Source organism: Perca flavescens, chromosome 14 (genome assembly GCF_004354835.1).
Source record: "Perca flavescens isolate YP-PL-M2 chromosome 14, PFLA_1.0, whole genome shotgun sequence".
In the NCBI taxonomy this organism is placed as follows: Eukaryota; Metazoa; Chordata; class Actinopteri; order Perciformes; family Percidae; genus Perca; species Perca flavescens.
Window position 1 is genome coordinate 17,347,096 of NC_041344.1, and position 25,323 is coordinate 17,372,418.

A 25,323-nucleotide genomic window follows, 5' to 3' on the forward strand; every position below is an offset into this window, starting at 1 on the left:
AAAAAAACTGCTGACAACAGAAAATATTTGACACTGTAGAAACCCATCTCTGCTTATGGACAGGTGACCTTACATTGTAAAGCAACCACCTGTTAGATGGTGATGTCATAGAGATCATTAGGCATACACGTATATCTCGCTATTTCACATTGATTTCACTTGTTTTCACCCCTCCATAATGTTGTTGTCTCAATGGATAACTATGGGGAATGTATAATACATGCATCTGTGAACTTTGACTTCTGCAGCAGTGCCAAACCAAAAAAGAATAAAGCCTAAAATAAAAAATGAAATCTAATTTCATAAACTTTTATCTAGGGTGCAATCCAACACAATTTGCAGAAAATGTTGAGGAGCTTTGCATATGATAACTCAACTAAAACTAGGCTCCAAGCCAGTAGTTTCTTTCTTCTTCTTCATTTGTTGGAATGGCTCAAATGCAGATGGACTTCTCCACAGATTTAATAAAGTATTACTTAAACTGCATATAACAAAACATTACCTAGTAACAATGGATCTGGCAAAATTTCAAAGAAAATAAATGCCTAAATGAATTCAAATACTGTAATATCAAATGCATAAATCACCTAAAGTTGTTAAACTAATCTTAAATCCTACTTACTCATTAGTCGTCTACTTGCTATTTAGTCTCATTTCAGTACTCTACTACTATACTGCTATAGTACTACTACCACTATAATGACTCTGAGATGAGGAGTCACACATTCAGTATTAAATCATAATACCCAAAAGTAATCGGATTATCATTGAATACTCGCTACAAGACTATGTCATCGTCTGTGGTGCATGTATCATTTGCCCAATGAGGCAGTCATTAGTGATGATGGGTTGTCAGTTGTGTGGCTTTAGGGATGAAACTCCTAGCTCACAACAGATGAGACTAATTGCTTTCCTTTTTCTCATCCTTTTCACATATACACAAATTGCCTTTACAGACACTTCTTCATTCTCTCCTCCTGTCTTTTCATCTTCGTGTTGCTATGGGCCAGATATACAGTTTTAATGTAGAGAATGCATACACCACTCTGTAAGTTTAAAAAAATAAAAATTATAATCTAAGCAACATTGTTCATTATCTCCCATCTTCCTCCATTCTCACCTTCCTATTTCCCCAGCACTCCTCATTACAGTGATAATGGTAACTGGCACTGGCAGTCAAGCCAAGCAACTCTCTCTATGCCTACACACCTCATGCCAGCTCCTCAATGCAAATATGATACGGTTCATACGGTTACAATAATCAGTCACAAGACTGAGAAACTAGAAAAAATGCCCCAGTGATAGAACAACTTGTTGCATGTGTTTTGTTACAAGATATAATTTGCATGATGAACTGCCTGCTATGAATGCATAGACATAAACAGGATGTAAGTGGAAATGAAAAGATGACAAGCCAGCCATAAAATTAATGATAGTGAGACTGCTGTTCAAGAAAGAAAAATAATAACATAAACATACAGTTTGCATTGAGGAAAGTACTATATTAAAACATGTATTGCATTGTGTGATGTCTTTATACTTTTTACATAGTGGCATAGTCAAATGTAATACTACTGATTGAGGAGATACACTGTACACATACTGTCCATATCCCTATTCATAACCTTAGCCAAAGCATAGCTCTGTTATGTGAAAAGTAGTTAAGCATGTGCATCAATGCTGAAAATAGGTTACAGCTTTGCATAGAAACACTGATGGATGCTCCTGTTTGGAAAAGCAGCAATAATATAGCACTTTGCAAAATCATAATTGTGCAGCCACACATTGTCATATTGCCTGCAATGGCTTCAAAAGGTGCCTAACAACTCGATTGTCAGAATTTGAGGACGTTACATTATTTCAATTTATTTTGTCTCATAATGGTGTAATGAAAGGCTGTTAGATTTGAGCTTTCCCATCATGTTTTTACCCACACAACCCCCAAGACATTAAAGATGCTGTCAGAGACTTTTAAAACACAAATCACCAAATTAATTTAAAAAAAGTGGGATTTACTAAAGACTGCTGGCACACACTGACTATGAAATTTGAATGTGAGCTTGGACTGTAATCTGTTAAATTTCTTTGGTAGCTGTATAAAAAACACATTGCTTTTCTGTTATTGTTCTGATGCACAGTGACAATAAATCCTATTATTCTGTAAAATTAAAAAATGTAACACATAAAATTATTCTAAGCATACAGACATTTCCAACATACATTGTGTTATAATATAAAGTATCATTAAAAAGTAAAACCTATATCACAAAAAGGCTTTTATTCATACACGACATATTCTATTAGGTCTCCCCTGGCTCCTCACATGGAACCAGCCATGTATAAAATGTTCTCTGAGAGACCCAAAAAGGCGTAAAAATACACATTAACACTAACTGTGCTGTGCTGTTTTTCTGAAAATAGCATTTCTAATTAGTTAGCTACAGTCACGGCATTGTATCAGCACAGTTTGTATCAGTACACAGTGGTTTACACAGCCATCATGCAAAACCAATCTTACTGATTATTCATTGAAATCTAGGCCACATCTTATCAGTAGTCACATAAACTAAGATTAGATGATTATAATAACCAATTTACTGATGGTTGCAATAACCAATCTAACTTGATGAGTGAATAATAATATAGACTACCCCATCAAAGGCAACCAAACCTCTAACTTAATATGTCAATCCATTATTTTTGCTTGGCTTCGAGAGAGCCAGACTCCCTTTGCCAGTTCCTTAGTTCTCTCTGACAGCTTCCACTCTGCCCGGTAGCGTAAATCATCCCCCTCAGTGCCTGAATCTACCAGGTCAATCCTCAGGAACATTTCTTTCTCCAAGATCATTGAAGCTAACACAGAGTCCGTAGCTTGTCTGGCTCTCGGCAGCCTGGGGGAGGAATAAGACACCCCGCAACAAGGGGGTGGACCACTTTTTTTTCTGCCTCGGACTTCCTCATTTTTTACCAATGCCACTTCTCTATCATCTGAGGTAGGTGTACTTGAAGCGCTCTCATTGGTTGATGTGGAGCTGATGGACGACCACGTGTCCTCTGATTGGTCAAGGTCCACTTGGTAGGCTAATTTCCTGGTACTTTGTCTGTTGATGGACAGACAAGGAGGCCATCTGAAGGAGAGACATCTTGTCATTGCTAGCCATAATTCCTGAGGCCTGAATAAACCTGACCTCGGAGGTTGATGTGTGTCACAAAAAGCATCCTTTTTCTCCAATTGCACGCATTCTGCTGCAAATTCTGCCTCCACCTGCTCCGTTACTTCATTAGAGTTCTTTGGCGACAATTCTTCTTCTCTGTCCTCATTCTTTGACTGTAGCTGATGATCTTCTCCAAAGATGAAAGAGCTGCTGAACCTCTGGCTCCTCTTCATTGCACTTTCTGCCTCCACATCTGAATCTGATGATGAATCTTCATCTTGTGAGCATCCACGTGGTGACGACTGATCGTTATAATCCGTTGACCAGAACTGTTGATTCTCTTTGGACTCAGAGGAGCTGCTTGCCATTTGGCATTTCCTCATATTTGGGCAAACAAGTCCCTCCTTTTGACTAATATGTCAGCTCCTTTTGCTGCTCTTCTTCCAGTTTACAAGAGATAGATTGAAAGGAATCAAGGTAATGTAAGAATGTAATAAAGGCTACCACCACAACAATAACAACAACAGCCGCATGAATCTCTGCTAGCATGGCACTTTCTGACATAATCTCTGCTTCAAGAGGCACAGCTTTGGCTATGGAGATGGGCAGTGATGACGCTGTGATGTCATGTGCCCACATGTACACACACACACACACACACACACACACACACACACACACACACACACACACACACACACACACACACACACACACACAAACACACGCACGCACGCACGCACGCACGCACGCACGCACGCACGCACGCACGCACGCACCCCAGCATGCCTATGTGTTCACGCTCCAGTCGAGTAAGCGGTGACTTGCCTCAAAGGGAAGTGATGTCACATTGCATGATGTCATCCTAGCCGTGAACCAGGAGTCTGCAAATGGTCTGTGTTTGTGCGAGTGCCCAGATGGTAAAAAAATGCCCTTCCCCCAAAATTGACCTAGATGTGCAAAAGGGGAGTCTTAATAGATAAATGTTGTTTTTGTGTTTCCATATTCATTGTATTCTAGTTCTTCTTGCATGCATGTATTGGTATTCAATTCCAAAGAATATATTTTTTATTATTATCTATATTTGATAATAACACTGTAATAGTGCACCAAGGTAAATTTGTAAGAACCAAAAGCAAGTATTTAGAAACAGCAGCGCTTCTATAATCTATTATTGTGCACAAAGAGATATAAATATAGGAGGATAGTATAGCAAATTAAATGTATAAATACAGCAAAATATACTAAATACAGCAACCACTAAAATTTCTGTGTGTACCTGCTGGTGTTCTGAGTGTAGTAGTAGAGTACATGAGTGTACATGTGTGCGTGTGTGGCTGTGTCGTGCTCGGGAAAGCACCTCCTTTCCCTCGTCGACAGTGGACGTGAGGTCCCTTGCTATCTTCCTTGCTTTTCCATTTATGGTTAGAACGGCTGCGCAGACTGCACGTCTCTCCGTTTGTTCATCATATACCTTCTTGCGTCACCTCGGGGCAAAAGAACACTGCCGCCACTCCAGACAGGCTGAGCTTATCGCAAACAGAAATACACGTCATGTTACAGCTGATAAAATCTGTTGAGTCAATTTTGGTGTATAGGGGAATGAGGCCATAGTAAAGTTGCTGGTGCTCATTAAATAATGGCAATGTTTATCATTAACCACACACAAAATGAACTCACTGATGTTTTTAAGATGTTTGTGATGAATGCTCCTTCATTGACCAATCAAAGTTACTTAAACTCTCAAACTTGAGCAGCACATATATAGCCAAGGACCTCTCCTGGACTGCCAACACATCCGCGGTGGTAAAAAAGGCCTGTCAGTGATTCCACTTCCTAAGGATACTTAGAAGGAGCCATCTGGAGGAGAAACTGTTTACCGCAGCACCATTGAGAGTGTCCTGACGTACTGCATTACCGCCTGGTATGCCAACTGTAATGTGGTGGACAGAAAGAACCTGCAGAGGGTCATAAAGACAGCACAACATATCACTGGCGGTCCCCCACCCTTGCTGGAAGACATCGCCAGCATACGGTGTCTCAGGAGAGCTAGGGCAATCACTGCCGACCCCTCACACCCAGGACAGCACCTGTTCAACCTCCTGCCCTCTGGCAGAAGGTACAGGTGCCTCAAGAGCAGGACTAGTAGACTCAAAAACAACAACTTTCCCTGGACCATCAGGTCCCTAAATTCATAAAGTGTGTAGCTATGATGTGTAAATGTTGTATATATTACTTGCTTCTCTCCTTTATTGTTTTTATTTATATTTACTAAGCACTGGCCAAAGAAGCACTGCAATTTCATTGTATACCCGATGTGCAATGACAATAAAGATTCTTATCTTATTTTCATTTAAGAGGCTGATAAATTTGAACAAACCAAGCTATCATAGACAAAAACAAGGCTGCTTCTCATTATTATCAGCATTCTTCTTTCTTGACCAGTTGAAAAAACGTACAAATAAAGAGATATGAAACAGATGTAATGCATCCTCACGATGTAAATTGTAATCTCACCTCACACTTATTCTAAGTAAATCCGTCAATACAGTAACTGAACGATGAAGTGATTGTGTTTATGAGCTCCTACGGGTACTGTTGTATCTGAGTCACTGATGCTACGTCAGGAATGTAGTGGTGGGAGAGCACAAAAATATTGAGAGGCATGTTGCCTCTACTCTAAAATGTCTCCTGGCAGACAAACACAAGGCTTGGCTGAACACCATGCCTCCCTAGTGTATGAGTGTGAGGCTGCAGTTTTCTGCAGTGTCTTCTGGCCTGGTCTGTCTCCCACTGTGGAAATTACAACACTGTCGATGAATAATATATCATAAATGAATTCATATTGTTTAAGAGATGAGGCTGAATAAACATTTAATTATGAAATTGCTCTCTATAAGTAGGCAGGAACCAAACAGCAAAAGCAGTATTTCAGTAGCTTGGGTGAAAAAAATTGTCTTATTTCATTAGGATTTTATCACTCTTCCTGTCAGCAATGAAGACAGGGAAGTCACTTTTATCTCAGCCTTTTGTTCATCGCCTTGATAAAGCTAAGGAGTTAGGGGAAATAACTTGATCCTTTCCGTGTGATAATACTGTACTTTGGTATGATATTAAAATGTCAATGTGTTGTTGTGATGTTGCACCTTACTACTGATAGCCCACTGGTGCTAATGATACTGCATTTTACTATTTTATAATGTAGAGATATTTGATGTTGTGTATTGTTGTTATGCGGGGGGTTTAGTGGTCCTGTTGTGGTCTTTTGTCTGTCTGATGAGCTGTATGGTGCAAGATGAATTTCCGAAAGGATCAATAAAAATGTCTATCTATCTGTCTATATCTATCTAAAGTAACTTCAATTAAGAAGTCTACACTGTCAACGTGTCTTCGGTGCAAAAAACATTTAGCGTTACACAAGCAGGAATAACCTACTATAGGAAAGGTTGGAACACAACGGAGATGCCATCATGAAACATTCATAAAAGCTTTTTACAGCAGCTGCAGATATTTGCGGGATATTTCCCCGTTATCACAGCTATTTCTGGACTGCATTCCCTTACATTATTTACACAGACCGATGGGGGAAACCGGTATACAAGCCATTAAACCATAAAACTCACCCCAAGCTCTGCTGAATTTTCGCTCAAATGTCTAATTAATATGAGCAGGTGTGTTGAAAGTCACTTTTGCTCTGTGCAACAGGCGCGCCAGATGAGGGCGCAGTGGACTCCTCACACTTTCAGGCACGGGAGGTGAGCTCGAGCCAGAGCAGCTTGCAGATGTAACATGACTTCCGATTGGTTTAAGTTTTGCGGTGATTATGTCAAATTGGCCCCCATTGGACTGCTGTAAGTAGGCGGTGCTGTGCATGGCATTTCATTGATATATAGCCTACAGCTGGTGGCTGCAGATTCGCCACACGGAGTGGAAGGGCTATGAAGGTGACGAAGGCTTGATGTAAGGGGGTGTTCAAGAAGGCTCGAGAAGTGTTTTATTATTTTTTAATGAGTGGCACACCAAAGATTTACAAAATACACAGCCAAAATGCTCTGCCACGTTACTCGTCCGGATTCGGTGGTGATGGAAGTGGAAGTTGATGCGAAGGCGAACGGTGAAGACTGTCTGAATAAGGTAGGCTGTGGTGGAATACAAACCTCGTTTTGTTATTATGATAACTTTTTCAAGCACCGTGTCATGGTCAGGCAGGGCAGCGGTGCTCTGGTTGTCTGGCGAAACTGGAGATCTTCTATTTTATTAAACTTATGGTCGCTCGCGTAAGGCCTATTTATGATTCCAGTATTCTGTTAAATAAAATTGAGGAAGTGATCCTAGTTTCTGCACAACGAGGAGTGCTTAAATAAGATGTAATGTAAACTTTATAAGCAAACAATCATCGAAAGGCTGCATCTGCTTTGTTGCAAACTAGAGACTGCGGAAACAAAATGTTCTGCTGCTCGCAACGTGCAGAAAAAAAAATGTAACAATGCAACTTTTTAAAATGTCGATTTATAGTCTAAACTCATGCCTTGATATACATGTAGGGAAGTTTAGATGCATAGTGGTAAACCTCCGGCAGTCGCCTTTACCTGCATGTCAGTCAGAGGCAGATGGCTTTGTTAAGGTTACTTGAGTTCATTCTTCTGCCTTTGCAAGCACTCAAACTGAAACCTTCGTTGCGTTCACATATTTACATCTTTTCCCTCCAAAGTGGACATGAACAGGGTAGCATGCGAACTTTTTCTTTCGTCAGTTGCCTCAAGTAGTTTTCCGCTTATGAAATGTAAAGCTACTTAAAATGCAAGGCATATCCCCAACTTTCCCTGGGCATGAATGATATCCCTGCAGACGTTCAACCGTGGCCGCCGCTGAGGGGGCGTGGGATTGTGGGTTCGATGAGCCCTTAAGAGTACTTAACCCTCTCGTGAGTTCTAAAATATTGATGGGTTTTATCTGTGAGAGTAGCACTGGGGTAGCAGGAATCCTTATTTACAAAGTGATTTTAATAACTGCCTTTTTTCTTGCCTCTTAAATTTCGCAAAACCTTTTAATGATTCCTGTTGGAATTCTATTGATTGCCAACCCCCAATGAGAACAAAACCAGTATGGATTGTCTTGTTCAAGTTCATTTTAATCTTATGTCACAACTCAAAAGTCAAGATGTTATGTGACCTACAACTATCTAGTCAATGTTACTACCCTGTTGTGAAAAAACACCTATAGAAACTGTAACACTTCCTCTGTCCAAATCATGTCCCATAATACTCTTTGCCACACAGTTTTAGGATCTTTTTTATTATTTTTTTTTATTTCTTTATTCACATTTGTTGCCAATTTCTTCCATCTCTTTCCAGGTTTGCAGAAAGTTAGGCATAATTGAAGTGGACTACTTTGGGCTGCAGTTCACAGGCAGCAAAGGAGAGAACCTGTGGCTGAATCTGAGGAACCGCATCTGCCAGCAGATGGATAATGTGACGCCCTGTCGACTGAGGCTACGGGTCAAGTTCTTTGTGGAGCCCCATCTCATTCTGCAGGAACAGACGAGGTAGGTTTACCAACTCGCATGCTTTCAAAGACATTGTGTGCAAATCTGCCACATGAAACTCATAACATTTGTTTATAGGCATATGAACAGATAATTAACCACTTCCTTACCTACACATAACCTTCTCTGAAAAAGATCAGTGAAAATTGAATCTGGTCTTTTTTTTTTTTTTCTTCATGAACACATACTTCTATGACTGCATATGACATGATGAGCACATGCCAGACAAAACAAAGTCATTAGTGAATTCCATTCGGAATACAGTAGAATGCCCTGTAGTAACCTCTTCCTCAAGCTCTTCCGGGGTTACTATAGGTCATTTTGGTGGAGCTCCAGGCAGGAAATGTGATCCAGCAGCTCTGGGGCTATGTGTTGCTCTGCGCCTGCCCCCAGGGACCCTCTGTGCGACAGCCAGGCCCTCCGTCACAGCCCCCATTCAACTCAAAATATCTTTCTGTTGTGTTTTCTTTTTGGTTTCAATTGTTTGTGGCCATTTTTGTCTGAACAAAAGCCTCAATTTGGGATTTTGCAGATGCTGTTGGAAACTGTGACAGGCCAGTGTAGGGTGTTTGTTATTCTCACAGCAATATGTCCTCATGAGTCACTGTTGGAGCTGGATAACCTAGTGATATTTGTAATGGTTTTTCTTTAAAGCATCAGGATGTAAATTTAATGTGCACTTTGAACTGTGTAATCACGTGTACCTGAAATGCTATAATTTCATTTTAGAAACTCAATAGCCACCAAAAAACTGCTATAGGCCCAATCACAATGTTTGTTTACAAGAACTTCCGGGTAGAAAACTCAGCGTCCTGTACATACAATTTTAACAGCGCTTAGCAAATGGGGTCTAGGAACAACTGGATATACTCTTATCTCATTCATCTAAAATGTATGTTTGATGCCATCGTGTCAACACTTTCACTAACCTTATGTTGGAGACCTAATGTACCTGTTAAGTAAATGACCCCACAAACTAGCAGTTTGACTGGCAGTGAGATGTTGCTGTTTGTAATGCTAGATTTTGTTTATCAAAAATACTAGCAAAGCAACACTGTACATAAAATAAGCAAAGCAGAAACCTCAAGTTGGACCACTGCGTTTTTAACTATATAGATATTTAAACATACAGTTTTGGCTGAAAATTATAACTGAAATAAATAAGTTTCTCTTTCTGTCACGCACGCACGCACGCGCGCGCGCGTGCGTGCCAATAGAACTGTTCATTAAACTGATCTGTATCTGCCTTGGCCAGGATTTACCCAGCAGTAAGCTCTGTTGCTCCCCAGTTCACCCACTGCCCCACCTTCAACTGTTTCCCACTCCCTCTTTCCTCCGTCAAATTTAAAGATATCAACATTGTTCTCTTGCCATATTTTTATCACAGTCAGATATAAACTGTCCCTGCTCACACATCCTCTCTGTCCATCTCACTCACCCTCCACCCCCCCTACCTCCACGGTCTGGCCTATATTTGGCAACCTTTGATGAAAATGGAAGGGAAACAGGGGGAGAGAAGACACTTGGCAGCCTGTGCTCTGACCTCCACTAGATTAGCAGGGGTTATCAACAGATGGCTGGTGCTGGCTTGTTTTAAAAAAAAAAAAAAAAAAAAAAGCTGAGATAAAGAAGTAAGATGGCAGGACAGGGTGTGTGAGGTTGCTGCTAGTAAATACTCACCCCTGGCACACACCAACAATGCTGTCTATGTGTTTAATTTTGGAACAGCCTTAATGCTGTCCATCTGCTCCAATGTGATATCCTTTAAGTGGTGGGGAAGCACTGGTGTCAGTTTTAGAGATGAGGCCAAGATGTTGACAGTACACAGTGAGAGTTTGGGGACCAACACAAGTGTGGCTATATAAACGGCTATACTTCATTTAAGAGTCATGAAAACTTTACATGGCATTTCTGTGAATTATTTTTCTAATTTTATTTAAACTTTAAAACTTCTAACTTGCCTTGACTTGTAGGGAATAGGTTTATAATTTGAGTAAATTGGGGCTTTGAGGACAAGGTAGGATTCCATTTCACTAATTTCTTGTGCTGTCACCTTTGACCTACTTTAGGCTACCAATGCCTCCACTCAACTTGTTCTGCATGCTGTGAGCCAAGCAGCAGCAGCAGCAGCAAGCAGGCACACCTCATCATGGCAAATGCAGAACAAGTTCCTCTATTGCACATTTGTCTTAGTCACATACCTATAGACATGTGGCCAAATTCTTGTCTACAGACATTTTAGCATGCCACTCAGCATGTTTAGTGTATTTACTGTAAGACAAAAGTCAGTTTACTTTCTAAAATTGATCATGGCAATTTTAGAAGGTAAGTTGTGCCCCTCAACACACACTCTTTATAACCACACAGTAGGTTTCATTCGTTTCACAAATGGATGTGAGCTGGAGTAAATGTTCTCAGCAGCGTATGAACAAAGCAAAAGGGACTATATGTTACCACCGCTCTCAGTCGAGCTGAGGGGTGGGCCTCTTTTTCTACTCATCTTATAGGCCTTATTACATAAGCTGCACTGGACTGAGCTCGCACAGAGCTGCTTATATAAGCTGCTGTGTACTCTGCTGCCACGTAAAGCCTAGCAGGTCACAGGCGTGTTCTTGCTTAAATGCAGCTGACTATTTGGGTACTTTGTGTTAATTCATTTTCCTCTTTCCTCTTTTTGTCGGGCCAACTTGTGCTGAAAAATCTACTATCCAAAATTAAGCCCAAATTTCTATAGTATTTAAACCAATTTTCTTACAATAAGTTATACCTATATAAGCTATAAGTAGTCTTCTACTGCGCAAAACCAAAGTGCAGACCGTATCTATTTGAGTTGCAAGGCTTACGTTCAGCTTGATTCTATGGCAGCCCTATCCCCTGCTTCTAAAAGCGTTCAAAAGGGTTCAAGATTCTCGACTCACCCATCTCTCCCAGGCTAGTTTTTTTTTTTTTTTTTTTCTAGCATTTCCCAGCATGCTTTGCAAATAAGATTTTGCAGATGCATAAAGTGTGGCACCCTCTCTTCTCCCAGCTTCTGTTGTGGACAGCTGAAGGGTCCACATTGAACAATAACTGAAAGTGGGGCCGTGCAAACATTCCAGTGGTGTTAAGATTGAGTTGCACTGAAAGATTCTTCCAACATTTTCTTGGACTAATTTTTTATTTTAATGTCAGTGGAAAACAAAAGCAGTTCTCCAAAATATAGCTGCTTAAAAACATTTCCAACATTTTCTGTGACTCATCAACTGAAGGAAAGAACACTTAATTGGTTAAGGGAGACTGACCCAAGGGCCTCAACAACAGTTTGCATTAGCTGCATCATGAAACACAGTCTTGCTTGGGGGGTGTTTCTGTTTTAAACGTGAATATTTTCCCTTCATTAGCCCCCGATTTTAACATTCTGATCAGGCAACATTTGGTTATTCTGGAAGGGCACCGCTATTAGTACAGGCTTTATCAGAGGTCCTGATTGTTCACCTGTTTACTCCTCAGGCTTTAAATTCAAATCCCCACCAGGAGCCAAATAGTTTTTAAGAAGGAATTATTCTAATCAATTAGTTTTTTTTTTATATAATTACATCAATATATTTGCATGCAACTTTACTTCTTTATTTTCCCCATAAAGAGTTCCTTCGTGTCACAAATTAAAATATTTATAATAGACCGATGGGTCGGCATCATCAAACCAAGTCTTTGAGAATACCTGAGAGACAGCGAGAAAAGCTTAGACGGACATTAATTTCCTCAGTCTGTTCTGTGATGCAGCACAGAACTGGAAAAAATTCCAGACTTGAAATATTTAAATCCAACTTTATGGACTCTGCTCTATTGATGTAATTTCTCCCACAGGACAGTGTTCCTTCCTTCTTACATAATCCCAAGCAGTTCAAAGACCTGCTGGTCAGGGAGACTAACTCTGTAGAGGTGAACGTGTGTGTTAACCTTGCAACAGACTATCGATCTGTCCATGGTGTTTCCTTGCCTTTCCCCCAGTGGGGGGTGCGGTGTGTCAGTTTTATTATACAGAAGTTCACCCATGAAAACTGAGATGAGCATTATCTCTACACTGCCTCTTTATATAAATAGGGATTCAGTTAATTTGAGTTAATTTATTCAGGTCACACGTTATAACGTTTAGCTCACTGTGGCAGGCTGGGGGGGGAGACAATCAAGCTAAAGATCACACAAAATGCCTGTGGCTCTTCAAAGTGTTCAACGTGCTCCATGGTCAGTAATAAGTAGATTTTAAAAGCCCTAGGAGTTTCTTTCCTTCATTTGTTTCAAGAACGACAGTTGTTTCATTTGTTTGGCGCCTGAATTTAGGATTGATGCTGATTTTTAATTACTGTTTTACCATCCAGTGCAGAGCACCACCCTGCAACTCAAGGCATTTAGCTTACAAACAACTTCTTTGTTTTATTGCTGTATAGCTTTAAGTTCAACTCGACACAAGCAAAGGCACACATGTTATATTTAGTTTGTGAAATGATTGTTTTACAACTTTCTGGTCAATTTATGATTCAAACTTTAACTATTTTAGTCTGGCTTTCCATTAAGCCCCACACCATGAGAAAAGATGTTTCGCTGGGTTTACTATAGTTCATTGACCGCCAGTAACCTCACAGCACACAGCTCCTGGCAGTGTGTCCTTTGACTAGCTTACAAACCACATTGCTAAGAGCCCGACCGATGAGGTCTGAAACTCTACTGATGATTGGCTGGATAAGGTGCAGTCTCTAGGCAGAGGTGTTAGGTTTCAGTTTGTGGGGAACGTTTTGTTCTTCCGTGAAGCGAAGCGGCTGACATTCAGCCTACTGGGAGAATAGACACTGGGTTGGGGCAGAAAACATTAAAATGAGACAATGGTTTTATAGATGGGCGAAACGGACCTAGAGAGTTTAGTTGACTTGGTAATGAGTGTCCGGTTACTTTAAAAAAGTATGCCTGTTCCTTTTTCTCTGGCAGCAAAGTACATATAAAAAGTTGATTTCTCAAATTCTTATTTTTTATAAAAAGTTGCCAATAGCTCAACATTGAGATGCTTTTAAAAAGGCCAAACACTGCAGTTTGGGATACTCTGGTGTTCTAAATTTGAATGGTTCAAAGACTGGACAGAAGAAATCAGCTGTAAAACTTGAATTATATCCCCTTAGCTCAGTTCTGTAGCCAGTGACCTATTTTCAAATATTCTTTCTCAGGGTTCAGGCTTGCTTTAATTGAATTATTCCAGCCAGGCAATCAAGTATTCAAACAATCCAGCAGCACCCTACATGACCTCACCCTTCCCACAACCACTGTTTTTGAATAGCATTTATTTCTCCAATAGTGTTGGCATTCACAGGGGTCTTATGACTGTAAATAAGTAAGCCTCTTAAGACTTTGATTATGGGTTATCTCCAATGAAGGACAAAGCAATGATATGTACACAGTGTAATACACTAAAAGTAGGCCAGGAGACTTATGTCTCAGCACAGACTTCATGGCATTCACCTGGGTCTGGTATGTCTGCGAAGGCCAGTCTGAAGGAGGAGGAAATGCTGTGATGATGGCTGCAGTGTTCACGAATGACTCGGTCATGATGAATGGGCAAATGTCTAAAATAGTAATGTAAGTGGAAAGATCTAGCTGCAGATAAACCGCTTCTCTAGTGTGAGTCTGATGCAGCATGGCATCTTTACATCCCAACAAGATTTGGGATGGATTTGGGAGATTTTAAGTGCTGTGACTTGGATACCAGTTTGGTTGAGAGGGGGGGCCATTTATCCATTCTGTTGTCTTGTCACCTTGGTTATGCGCCGGTGTAAACCTGATGGGTTTGTACAGGAATAACTTATTTTTTTTAAGTGTCTAGACAAATTCAGTCATTTCATATGTCTCAACCAGTCCGCCTCAGACACCATGTTGGGATGCCCTGAGCTTAGGATGGACCTTGACCGGTGCGGAGGCAGCACTATACCACCTGAACAGATCCTGGGACAGCTCAAGTTAATTATCAGATATCAAGTTAATGTCGAAGCCAAGGAAGATAGCAGGGTAATCTGTACTAACACTTGTGCCCTTGTTATCATAAACTAGAGTTTTGTAGTTGTTTTCCTTGCTGCACAAAGCTGATTTGTTTAGAGCAGATACCGCAGCAGTATAGCTTCACAGGGGCCTCAGTAGGAGAAATTGTTACCTTCTGCATGTGAAACAGCTGTGTTTCCATGGTATTTGGCATAGTGCATATCTGATTGCTCTCATTCAGCCTCAGGGAAGTCGGGCAGAAACGGCTATCGTTGAACTGTAGTTACCTCTGTTGCAGGGCCTGTTAACCTGTCCTCCTGCTTAGTAGGCTTTCTTCCGAATGCTAATTGACGTTTCGGTTCAGCAAAGCAACCACACCTGTTTACACATGTGTGTGCCAACAACACCAGGAATGCAGGAGTCGGTCTTGCTCAGCAGCCCAGTGGCCAAATAGTCCATTGTCACAGACAGTTATTTAAGTGAAACAACGCTCAGGTTAAAATTAATAAAGTTCAAACACCAAACTAACAACAGGCCAGGACTTGTGCTGAAGGAAGATATTAAAGGAACACGCCGACTTATTGGGAATTTAGCTTATTCACCGTAACCCCCAGAGTAAGACAAGTCGATACATACCCTTCTCATCTCCGTGCGTGCTGTAACGCTGCCTGACGGTTCCAGCATTAGCTTAGCCCAGCACAGATCCTGCAGGTAATTGGTTCCAACTAGCCTACTGCTCCCAATTGTGACAAATAACGCCAACATGTTCCTATTTACATGTTGTGATTTGTAGAGTCACAGCGTGTACAAAAAACAACGTAACATGAGACACAGCCATCTTCTAACAGTAAACAAACCGTGAACTATATTCTCAGACAGGCTTGCTGCGAGCATATCACTCCGCCCAAGTACTATATTCTTCCGGCTGAGAATATAGTTCCCGGTTTGTTTACAGTTAGACGGCTGTGTCTTATGTTGCGTTGTTTTTTTGTACACGCTGTGACTCTATAAATCACAACATGTAAATAGGAACATGTTGGTGTTATTTTGTCACTTATTCGGAGCAGTAGCATTACTGGAAACATTCACCTGCATGTTCTGTGCTGGCCTGATGCCGCTGGAGCCGTCAGACAGCATTACAGCACGCATGGAGATGAGAAGGGTATGTATCGACTTGTCTAACTCTGGGGGTTACGGTGAATAAGCTAAATTCCCAATAAGTCGGCGTGTTCCTTTAAAGGTCTTGCTCAGTGGCACAGTGACTGATATTAACCTCTTGCCAATCCCTGCCTAAACTATAGTAACCTCCGCAGCTTGCCCTATCATAACCCTTTGTTCGCACCCTGTAGTAAACTCCAGTCAGCCCTATTGTTTGCATCATACAGGTAGCTAACTAGCCCTATCATAACCCTTTGTTGTGTGTGTGTGTGTGTGTGTGTGTGACCCTGTTGTTTGCATGACAGGTGTGTGTGTGTGTGTGTGTGTGTGTGTGATGACTGTGTGGGCCTGACACTGTGTGTGTGTGTGTGTGTGTGTGTGTGTGTGTGTGTGTGTGTGTGTGTGTGTGTGTGTGTGTGTGTGTGTGTGTGTGTGTGTGTGTGTGTGTGTGTGTGTGTGTGTGTGTGTGTGTGTGTGTGTGTGTGTGTGTGTGTGTGTGTGTGTGTGTGTGTGTGTGGCTTCATTGTTATGGTCTGGCTTTTTAGGGGCGGTGTGGACCGACTTTGTTTGTGCGCCTCACAGCTGCTTTCGCTACTGTCGTTACTCCTTGGAAGCACTGTGAATGTGTGTTGGATGAGGTGTGCCTCTGTTATTGCATACTGAAGCCATTGCAATACACAAGTGTGTATTCTGCCTCCAGTTGTGCGCTGCTCCCTCAAGAGTCTGGTTTTTAAGTCCCATAAGATGACAAAAGAAACGTCCCCTCCAGCTCGTCCCTGTGTCCCCTGCAATTCCACATTTTGGCAAGGTTCATTTTCTACATAAATATAAACACAATGGGTTTATACAAACTTAATAAAAGGGGTGATGAAGTCTGACCTTCCTTCTCCAATCAGTGTCCCTCTAAACTCCTCAATTCTCATCAGTGACCCTCTAAACCCCCTCAAGTATCCTCAAGTCTTGGTGTGACCTGATTTGCACAAATGAAAACTGTCTCCTTTTGCATCATGCTTCAAAGAATAGCCCAAGGGATTTTCTTTTCCAGAAATAACAAGCAGTTTCTGGCTGCTTTTAATCTACCACATCATTATGCGGTGGGCCAAAGTAATCACAGCCATTTCTTTTTAATTTTATTTCACATTAAATTGTTCTACGGCTGGAACTTTTGTCAGCACAGGATGCCAAAGTCATACTTTCATTTCTGGCATTGTCAAGTGAGCTCTATAGTCTATATAGAGACCAAGAGGGTTACATTAGGTCACTGCATGCTTGAGCACTGTTGCATTGACAGTATGTACGTAATTGGTGCGAGATGTGGGGGGTAAAAAAAATAACAATGACCAATGTTAAAAGTAAGAACTAAGTCCCCAGGCACACCAACCAGATCCCAGCTAGTCAACATGGCCAGTGACGAGCTGTCCAACTAGTTTGTTGTCACCGATGCAAGTAGCGAGGAGCAGGCCCTTTTTGCCTGTACAATCAACTAAGGTTACTGCGCATAAGTAATCTCAAGGAAGGATCAGTTTAGGTTACTCTAGTTCAACGTTCTTTATGCTGTAAGGATTGAGTCAGTCAGGGTGTTACTCCTTTTGACGTTTTGTCTCCTGCTGCTGGAAGGAAAAAAATCCTCACATCTTCTGGTCAAAACAATGGAAAGGACCATGGACCTGCCATGGCTTATTTATTTTAAGAATTGAGCTGTTTTTCTTAGCCACATGAGAACTCGGTGTTCTCATTTAATCTCTCAGCCGTAACAATAACAATTCTTTTTTTTGACAATCATTAATCTTTTGAACTATTTTCCCCCGTCACTTCATAAACCCATCTCATTTCAAACAAGAATTCCCCACAAGTCGGGCAAAAACAAGACTAGTTGAGGCTTGTCTTTAAATGAGCATATTGCATGAGTGTGGGGGTTATTGAACCACATTTTTGACAACGAGCCATAGAGACAGACAGGATGCCGGACATTGTAACTCATTTTAAGTCTCATTACTGTATTCAACATTGACTCATCGTGGTCACACAATGGCCCAGCAGATATAGTTCAAGCACAGTTGCCCACTGTGTCACCACCAGGTTAAAAGTCCAAATACTTCCTCTACTGGAGGAAACGACTCAATCGTGTGGCTATTCTCCCTCTCTCAACCTCCCTGTTTAGAGTGAATTCACACTTAAAAGGGAGGAAGTTTTAATAGTGTGTATTGAGGAAGAGATTAAAAACTAGTGAACAAATGTCAGTTGCCTTCCTTCTGCTGCACATATGCACACAAACACCTGCTGTCTGTGGTGAAATTCTAGCCCTGTAATAACCACCTGCTCTGGCCTGTTTGTGCTCCAGACGTCCTGACTCCACAGCGATTACACATGAAAGTCAGTTGACCAGTGAAAGTGGGCACTATTTGTCTGATGGGGTGCACAATGGAAAAAGATGGTCATAAAAAAATAAGTGTAAAATAAAGTTTGTCATCAATTGAAAGATTTCCCATTTAACCACCATTGTGTTTTCTTCCTGTCCACCAGACATGTCTTCTTCATGCACGTGAAGGAGGACCTCCATAACGGTCACCTACGCATGGGCTCAGAACAAGCAGAGGAGCTGAGCGCGCTCCTGGCCCAGGCAGAGTTTGGCGACTACAACCAAAACACAGCCAAGTACTGGTACTCGGAGCTGTGTGGAGACGAAGAGCCCAGCACTGCCACTATAAACAGGTACAACTCTCTTTAAGCAGCCCAACGTGGCCCTCAAGAGGAGCAGGGAATGTAAATGTTGTGGATTGTGAATACATAGCATGGACAAAAAAGGTATTAATTGTTTTGTTGGCCCAGAATCCTTCTGTTCTTTCCACATCTTACTGTAAAACAAAAAGTCTGACCCTGAACTGAAACCATTACTACTGATCTTTGGGTTGTGGGGTAGTTTACACAAGACAACTGGAATTTGGACATACTTTGAGAAGCTCTTATACATGCAGGTTAATAAACTCTGACTAATCATTGAAACATGTTCTGTGCCAGCTCTCCTGAAGCTTTGCCCCCTCACTATCTCTGAGGGAGATAGTCCATCCTGTAAAGACATGATGAAAAGTAAATAATGGGTCATGGCAAAGAGTCATGGATGGTATAATGTGGCAGCTAGTGTTCAAGGAAATGGAAAGGACTTAAGAATTAAAAATGCTGTCTTAAGCAAAAAACAAGCAAATGCTACATTGAGTTGAATTGATAGTGCTGTCTTTAATATTCTGCCGCGTCTTTCCATATTTATCTGGAACACACACACACACACACACACACACACACACACACACACACACACACACACACACACACACAGCTGGCAGAAAATCAGATAGCATGTGTTTGCAGAGTTCCACTGACATAACCTCCCACTGTACATCTTGAATGTTTTCCCTGTAAACAAGAAGAGGGTGACAAAGTTTTTTTAGATTCTGAGAACGTGGATCCTATTGTACTGTGCAATCACCACCGCACCAACCACACTTTCCACAGCAAAGCCTGTGCCACCTACAACTGTTGGGAATTTATCCAAGAGTTACTGCAGTGTCTCCATTTTGAAGTTTCATCCTTTTTGGAGCGCCTACTTAAAAAAAAAAAAAAAATTGTGCACATGGCACTGTTCCTCACACTCAGACTCTTAAATTATATGTTATCAAGCCCCAGCTCCCAAACCTGCTACATTAAACCCTTTTATGTATGTGCTGTATTGAGCCAGGAGGCACAGCTGCGTACTGCTACGCCTACTCTCACCTCCAGCCTGTTATGCACGAAGGTGCATGTATTTCCCAACAATTAGTTTCTATACATTTCATTGAACGATCTCCCTTCTGTGGATCAAAATAGTATACATATGCCCATTAGCAGGGATGGAAAGGCTCCTAGAATATTTTACTCAAATTACAGTACTGTTACTTTAGAGAAATTTCACATTGAAGATAAAAAAATACTTGAGTACAAAAAAAAACTGTCGCAGACAAGAGTAAATGCAATTTGTTTCTTCCACCCCTGGCCCTTAGGCATTTTCTACTACAGTCTGTAGATATCAGCAGGTCTCACTGGCTAAAAGGAGCCTTCAGCTATGCTGCCCAAGCATTGATCTCATAAGTATAGTTGTCAGAAAAGATCCAGAGATTTCTGCCCGAGGGTGTGTTCAACTTTTGATCAAAAACACACTAGAGTTGCATTTATCCTGCTTGTATAATGTATAATTCCTTGATCTAAAGCTTGTGTCAGAAAATGTCAGGTCCAATCTGAGCTTTAGAGCTAAATAAACTTAAATGGTTTTCTTTCTTCCCTTCTCTTCCCAACCTTATCTCCTCTGCAGCATCATATCCAGACACAAGGCTCTGGAAAGTTTGAGCCAGGGCTCAGTGGAGTATCAGGCCCTGCAGCTGGTCTCCTCTCTGGAGCATTACGGCGTGGAGTGGCACTGGGCTCGCGACGCAAATGGCCAACGGCTGGCTATAGGAGTCGGCCCTGAGGGTATCGCCATATGCAAGGAGGACTTCAGCTTAGTCAACAGGTATGCTCCACCTAGACATCTGCAAATAGCCCTGTGTATTCTTGTAGTGACCGTATGTTTCATGTCAAGTTTTTGTGATTTTTGTTTTACGAACTACATATCTGATTTACTGTTTACTCTGTTTGCCTCATCTTAGAGTAAGCTATCCAATCATCCAGATTGCCACCCAGTCGGGGAAAAGCGTGTACTTGACAGTTACCAAGGACACTGGTGACAGCGTGGTGCTTCTGTTCAAGCTGATCAGTAACCGGGCAGCCAGTGGTCTGTACCGGGCCATTACAGAGACCCACGCCTTCTACAGGTGAGCAGTGTTTGAGCCCTCCCAGATCAATGACTTACTTATACACCCTAACGCTATATAGCTGTGCAGCTGGATTTAAATAGATTCAGGCCTTTTTAATAACTTTGCACTGTTCCACAAAGTTGATACTTCCTTAAGTTATTAGAGGTATTTTAGAGAAGTCCTCCATAGACATGTGGTGAGCCAAGCTATCAATTAAAATGAATTTTAAGCTCTGCTGCTCGGTAGAGTCTGTATTGATGTCGGTCAACCGTCTGTGCTGCAGCTGTTAAGTAATTCACAAATCTGAGCTGTGATCGAACAATCTTCCTCATCTCTCGTTTAGAGCAGTTAATCGTTTACGGTCCTAAAGACTAAAGACTAGTAGATTAGAAAATAGGTGGGGGAAAAACCTGACCTAAAACGACATTGACAAAAGGTTGCTCCTGTTCCCTTTAACACTGTTTTTATGGTTAATATACATGCAAAGTGGGACACGTAAAACATGACCGGAATGAGGGTAGATGGAAACCTAGATTGGGCAGGACAATCTTCAGTGGTTAGAGGTGGCACTTTTCCTCTGCATTGTCTGAAATTTGCAGTGAGCAGGGACAATTCAAATGGCTGAGCTATGAAATTGTCAGTCACAAAGTACAAAAGACAGCCCTGTTCTTTTGTTTCAGAGATGAGTTTTGGCTCAGTCTGCAGATTTTTTTTTTTTTTTTTTTTTTTTTTTTTTTGCGGGCATATCTTCGTCCTGCTCGCTCAAAAACAAGTGTACAGTGTTTATCTCAGTGGTGAATGTGGCATTGGAACAGGATGAAAATTAGGTGATGCTTAAATAAAAAGTGCAAGGGAGATATTGGATGAATATATGCTTATATGCTATATGAATATGCTTTTATTTTGCTGACCGTAGTAATCACATCTGATCTTATTTTCCTTTCCAGGTGTGACACAGTCACTAATGCGGTGATGATGCAGTACAGCAGAGATTTTAAGGGCCATCTAGCATCCCTTTTCCTCAACGAAAACATCAACCTGGGCAAGAAGTATGTTTTCGACATCCGACGTACCTCCAAGGAAGTGTACGACCACGCCCGCCGCGCCCTCTACAACTCTGGTGTCGCGGACCTGGTGTCTGGCGGTGGCGAACGCTCCTCTCCTTCACGCTCCCCAAACCAAGACGACTCGCAGGACGAGGGGCTGGACTGTGGCAGCTGCCAGCAGAGCCGAGCCCTGCAGGAGCGGCTGCAGAAGCTCAGGGAGGCTCTGTTGTGCATGCTTTGCTGCGAGGAGGAGATCGATGCTGCATTCTGCCCCTGCGGCCATATGGTGTGTTGCCAGACCTGCGCAAATCAGCTGCAGGTAAGACTCTTCTTCACTCGCAAAATGTCTGTAGATGTTTCTAATGGAATGCTGAGGTGTTTGTTTATCAGCCACTTTGGGAAGCCTTTCATTAGCACTTTCTTATGTCATACACACTGAGAAAAAAGACAGTACTGCTGAAGATGCTGATGTCAATGCTTCCTTAGAAGCAGTATTTTCTAAAAGCTTCTAAGAGCGCTTGAAACCAAAGAGTTTTTGTTTTCTGTTTGGTCCTTGACTCAAGGCACCCCAGCCTACTTTGAGTTTCCAGCTATACTGAAAGCTCTTTAATTATACTTCAGTTCTAACTTCTCATCCTTTTTTTATTTTTTTTTAAACATCTGAAGCTTTGTTTACACTCTGCTGACCGGAGTGTCCAATCCACTTAATCAGCTAAATTTCTTTGTGTGCGAGTGTGCTAAGAAACATGATCCAGCTAGTAGACGTGAGAACGAGTCAGTACAAACTCAAGACAAGAGAATTTTGCACTGCTTTCAGCATGATTGTGGAAACTGTTTTTCACATTATAGCAATCCATTGCACTTTTTCATGATTAAGCTTGCCTTTCCTGTTAACTGTACGATATATTGTCTGTGTCATTCAGTCTTAACATTAACACTGATCAGAAAGACCTGAGTGGGGACTCTTTAGTTGCCTCATTGGCAGTCAACCATACTCTTCACAGCTAATTTGATGAGAGAATTTCCATGACTCTTGGTATGATTGTGGTTACATACTTTGTTAGCTTGCACCTACTTTTTTTTTTTTTTTTTGGGCTTTGAAACCTCTTGCTTCGTGTCTACTGGCAACATGTGCGTTGACTCAATTAGTCGTGAATTGGTTAACGTTGTTTTGTTGTTTTTACTCAGGTCTGGTTTTTTTTTTTGGCCATGAAATGGGTGCATGATGAAGTCTTAGTCTATGAGTTCATAACAAAGATTCCACCCAAGATCATGTGGATCAGCATGCCCAAATATATTGCCAAAGTTTAAGGGGCCACTAAAAGGGTTCACAACTTTAATGCATTAGTACTTCAGAGTTGGCTCAAAGCATAAGTGACCTCTAATATTAGAAAATAAACAAATACTTGATGTTTAATACTTTCCTTTCCCTCAGTTGTGTCCTGTGTGTCGGTCGGAGGTGGAGCACGTGCAGCACGTCTACCTGCCCACCTGCACCAGCCTGCTGAACCTGACGCTGACCGACAACCACCAACACCGCAGCAGCATCCCCGCGCCCATCCGCAGAGAAATGGCTTCTAACAACAGCTGCTCTGCCACGGACTATGACCACAAGATCTATCACACATAAAGACAACTCCACCAAACTCCATTATGAACACTTTGAAGCTAAGCAGATTGAGGTTTCATAGAGAAGGAACATTTCTTGTCTGTCGGTTTCCTGCCTGGACTCCATGAACACCCAAACGTTTAGAAACTCCTGAGCAAATTCAAAGATCGATGCACTCAAACCACTCCCTCGACTAGTGTGCATTTTTTATTATTTTTCTTTGGACGGTCAGTTTGTCTGGTTGGTTCTTAGTATTGTTGCCATTGGTTTGCGTGTCATTCTGTCCAAATCTTGTTTTAAACATCCCCTGAACTAGATAATTTTAGATTGTCCTTTTTTAAATTATTGCATCAGTTGACCTGATGCAGAATAGAAACACATTTTTTGTCAGTAGTTTCTCTTTGTTTTTCTTAGCTCCTAGATCAGGCTCCTCACCCCCGAATCATATGACAAACATGTGTTTAAGAATAGCTTTTTCCTTTTTTTTAAATGCTTCCTCACATTTTAAAGCTTATGTTTTTGATGTGAGAACTGAATTGTATGATGTAAGAGAGTAAAATGCATTTTTTTTTTTTTTTTAATGCATTTTATTTCTTTTACACGTTCTATGTTTTTCATGCCAATTAGGGGGTATTTAGAAGCTAAGCAGCGCTGTTCTGGGTATAGCATTGCATACTAATAAGACACACCAGGCACTGAGGCCACCATGGTCCCGTTCTTGTGATCTTTGGGTTAAATAGTTCTTGAAGGTTCTTTTTAACCCACCAGAACTGTGACCTTGGATGTGAAATGCAGTATCTTGCCTACACTCCCACAACCTCGCAAACAGGTCTTAACTGCCCCTTGACTAAAAGAACATACAAATAGGCATTTGTCCAGCAGTAACTGCTTCTTCTGAAAACTTCAGCTATATACATTTCTCCTCTGGGGTGTGCTAGTGAGTTCCTTTTTTGATATTTTTAAAAAGGGTACTAGAGTAGGAGATCTGTCAGTGCAATACTTGCTTGCTTTTGGAAAAGCTTTTCATTTTCAAGTTTTATTTAATTTTGAAGATTATATTTAAAAAAAAAAAAAAAAAAAAAAAAACATTGTCACTTTACCAAGAGTTTTCCAAGTGTCTGTAGGGGGGTTTAGCCTTAATGTAGCAGCAACACCGTGTTTGTTATAAACTTTCCACAGACTTTTTTTCTGGTAAGAAAAGGAAAACTTTTATTTCTTTAATGCTGACTGTATTTAAGCTCAGTCACTGCAGGGGAAGGACTTATTTTTCACATTGTACAAGTAGCGATTTGTTTCTGTTTTCTGAAGCAAAAGCCACTATTCTCTGTAAAATAACTGAATTAAAGCTTTTTATATATCTGTTTTTAACAAAAGAAAGTATTAATAAAAGTTTGTTTTTTGAAAACTCACTGGATTCGTGGGACATTTGTACGTTATCTGGAAGTACTTAACCCTCGACACCTTCGGAACAAGTAAAGGCTCTGACACACCAACCCGACGGCCGACCGTCGGCAGAAAAGGCAGTCTGACTGACTGCCTCCCCGAGTTGGTCAAAAAAGTGCTTCGGAACACAGACGTGATGCCGACTTGAGTGTAATACGTCTCCATAACAGCAGGTGGCACTAATCTGTATTGTCGCCCAAAAAATGAAAACCAGCAGCTGATTGGACAAACACGTCAACGTGGGTCAGGCTTCTCCCAAATTTCAAAACCGACCTTAACCAGCTCATTTGGATTACAAGCTCCTATTTTACAAAAATAGTTCACGAAACATTTCTGAAAACGTAAGCAACAAATAGGCCATGCAGTTGCTGAATCTGTCTTCATTTCAGATTGAGAAAGATCAGTTTAAAAGATTTTCGTCTGATTTTTGAGAGGCGTTCGTCACGCTCCCCCCCGCCCCCTTCGTCGTTTCCGGGTTAGATCAGATTGGTCATTGAGTCAGACTGCCCACTGGCCGATTCAACAAGTCAAATCGGCCCAAATA

General features: G+C 41.3%; 2 protein-coding genes across 4 annotated transcripts in view; one reads left to right on the forward strand and one right to left on the reverse strand.

The window, feature by feature from the left end:
- dtnbp1b (dystrobrevin binding protein 1b) overlaps positions 1-6,865 on the reverse strand; it is a 79,367-nt gene extending 72,502 nt beyond the window's left edge. For 2 of the 3 annotated variants that reach the window (XM_028597679.1, XM_028597677.1), the window contains exon 1: positions 6,779-6,865. The gene's annotated coding sequence lies outside the window, so the exon portion shown is untranslated. Of the gene's footprint in view, positions 1-4,515; positions 4,678-6,778 lie in introns of those variants that run through there. The other variant, XM_028597678.1, reaches the window with a different exon arrangement.
- Positions 6,866-7,028: 163 nt separating this feature from the next.
- Positions 7,029-24,745, forward strand: mylipa (myosin regulatory light chain interacting protein a). The gene is made up of 7 exons (XM_028598225.1): positions 7,029-7,289; positions 8,510-8,700; positions 18,382-18,570; positions 20,201-20,398; positions 20,535-20,699; positions 21,629-22,046; positions 23,163-24,745. The coding sequence occupies exons 1-7, from the start codon at positions 7,203-7,205 to the stop codon at positions 23,355-23,357; spliced, it is 1,443 nt and encodes a 480-aa protein (XP_028454026.1). The 5' UTR covers positions 7,029-7,202; the 3' UTR covers positions 23,358-24,745.
- Positions 24,746-25,323: the final 578 nt, after the last annotated feature.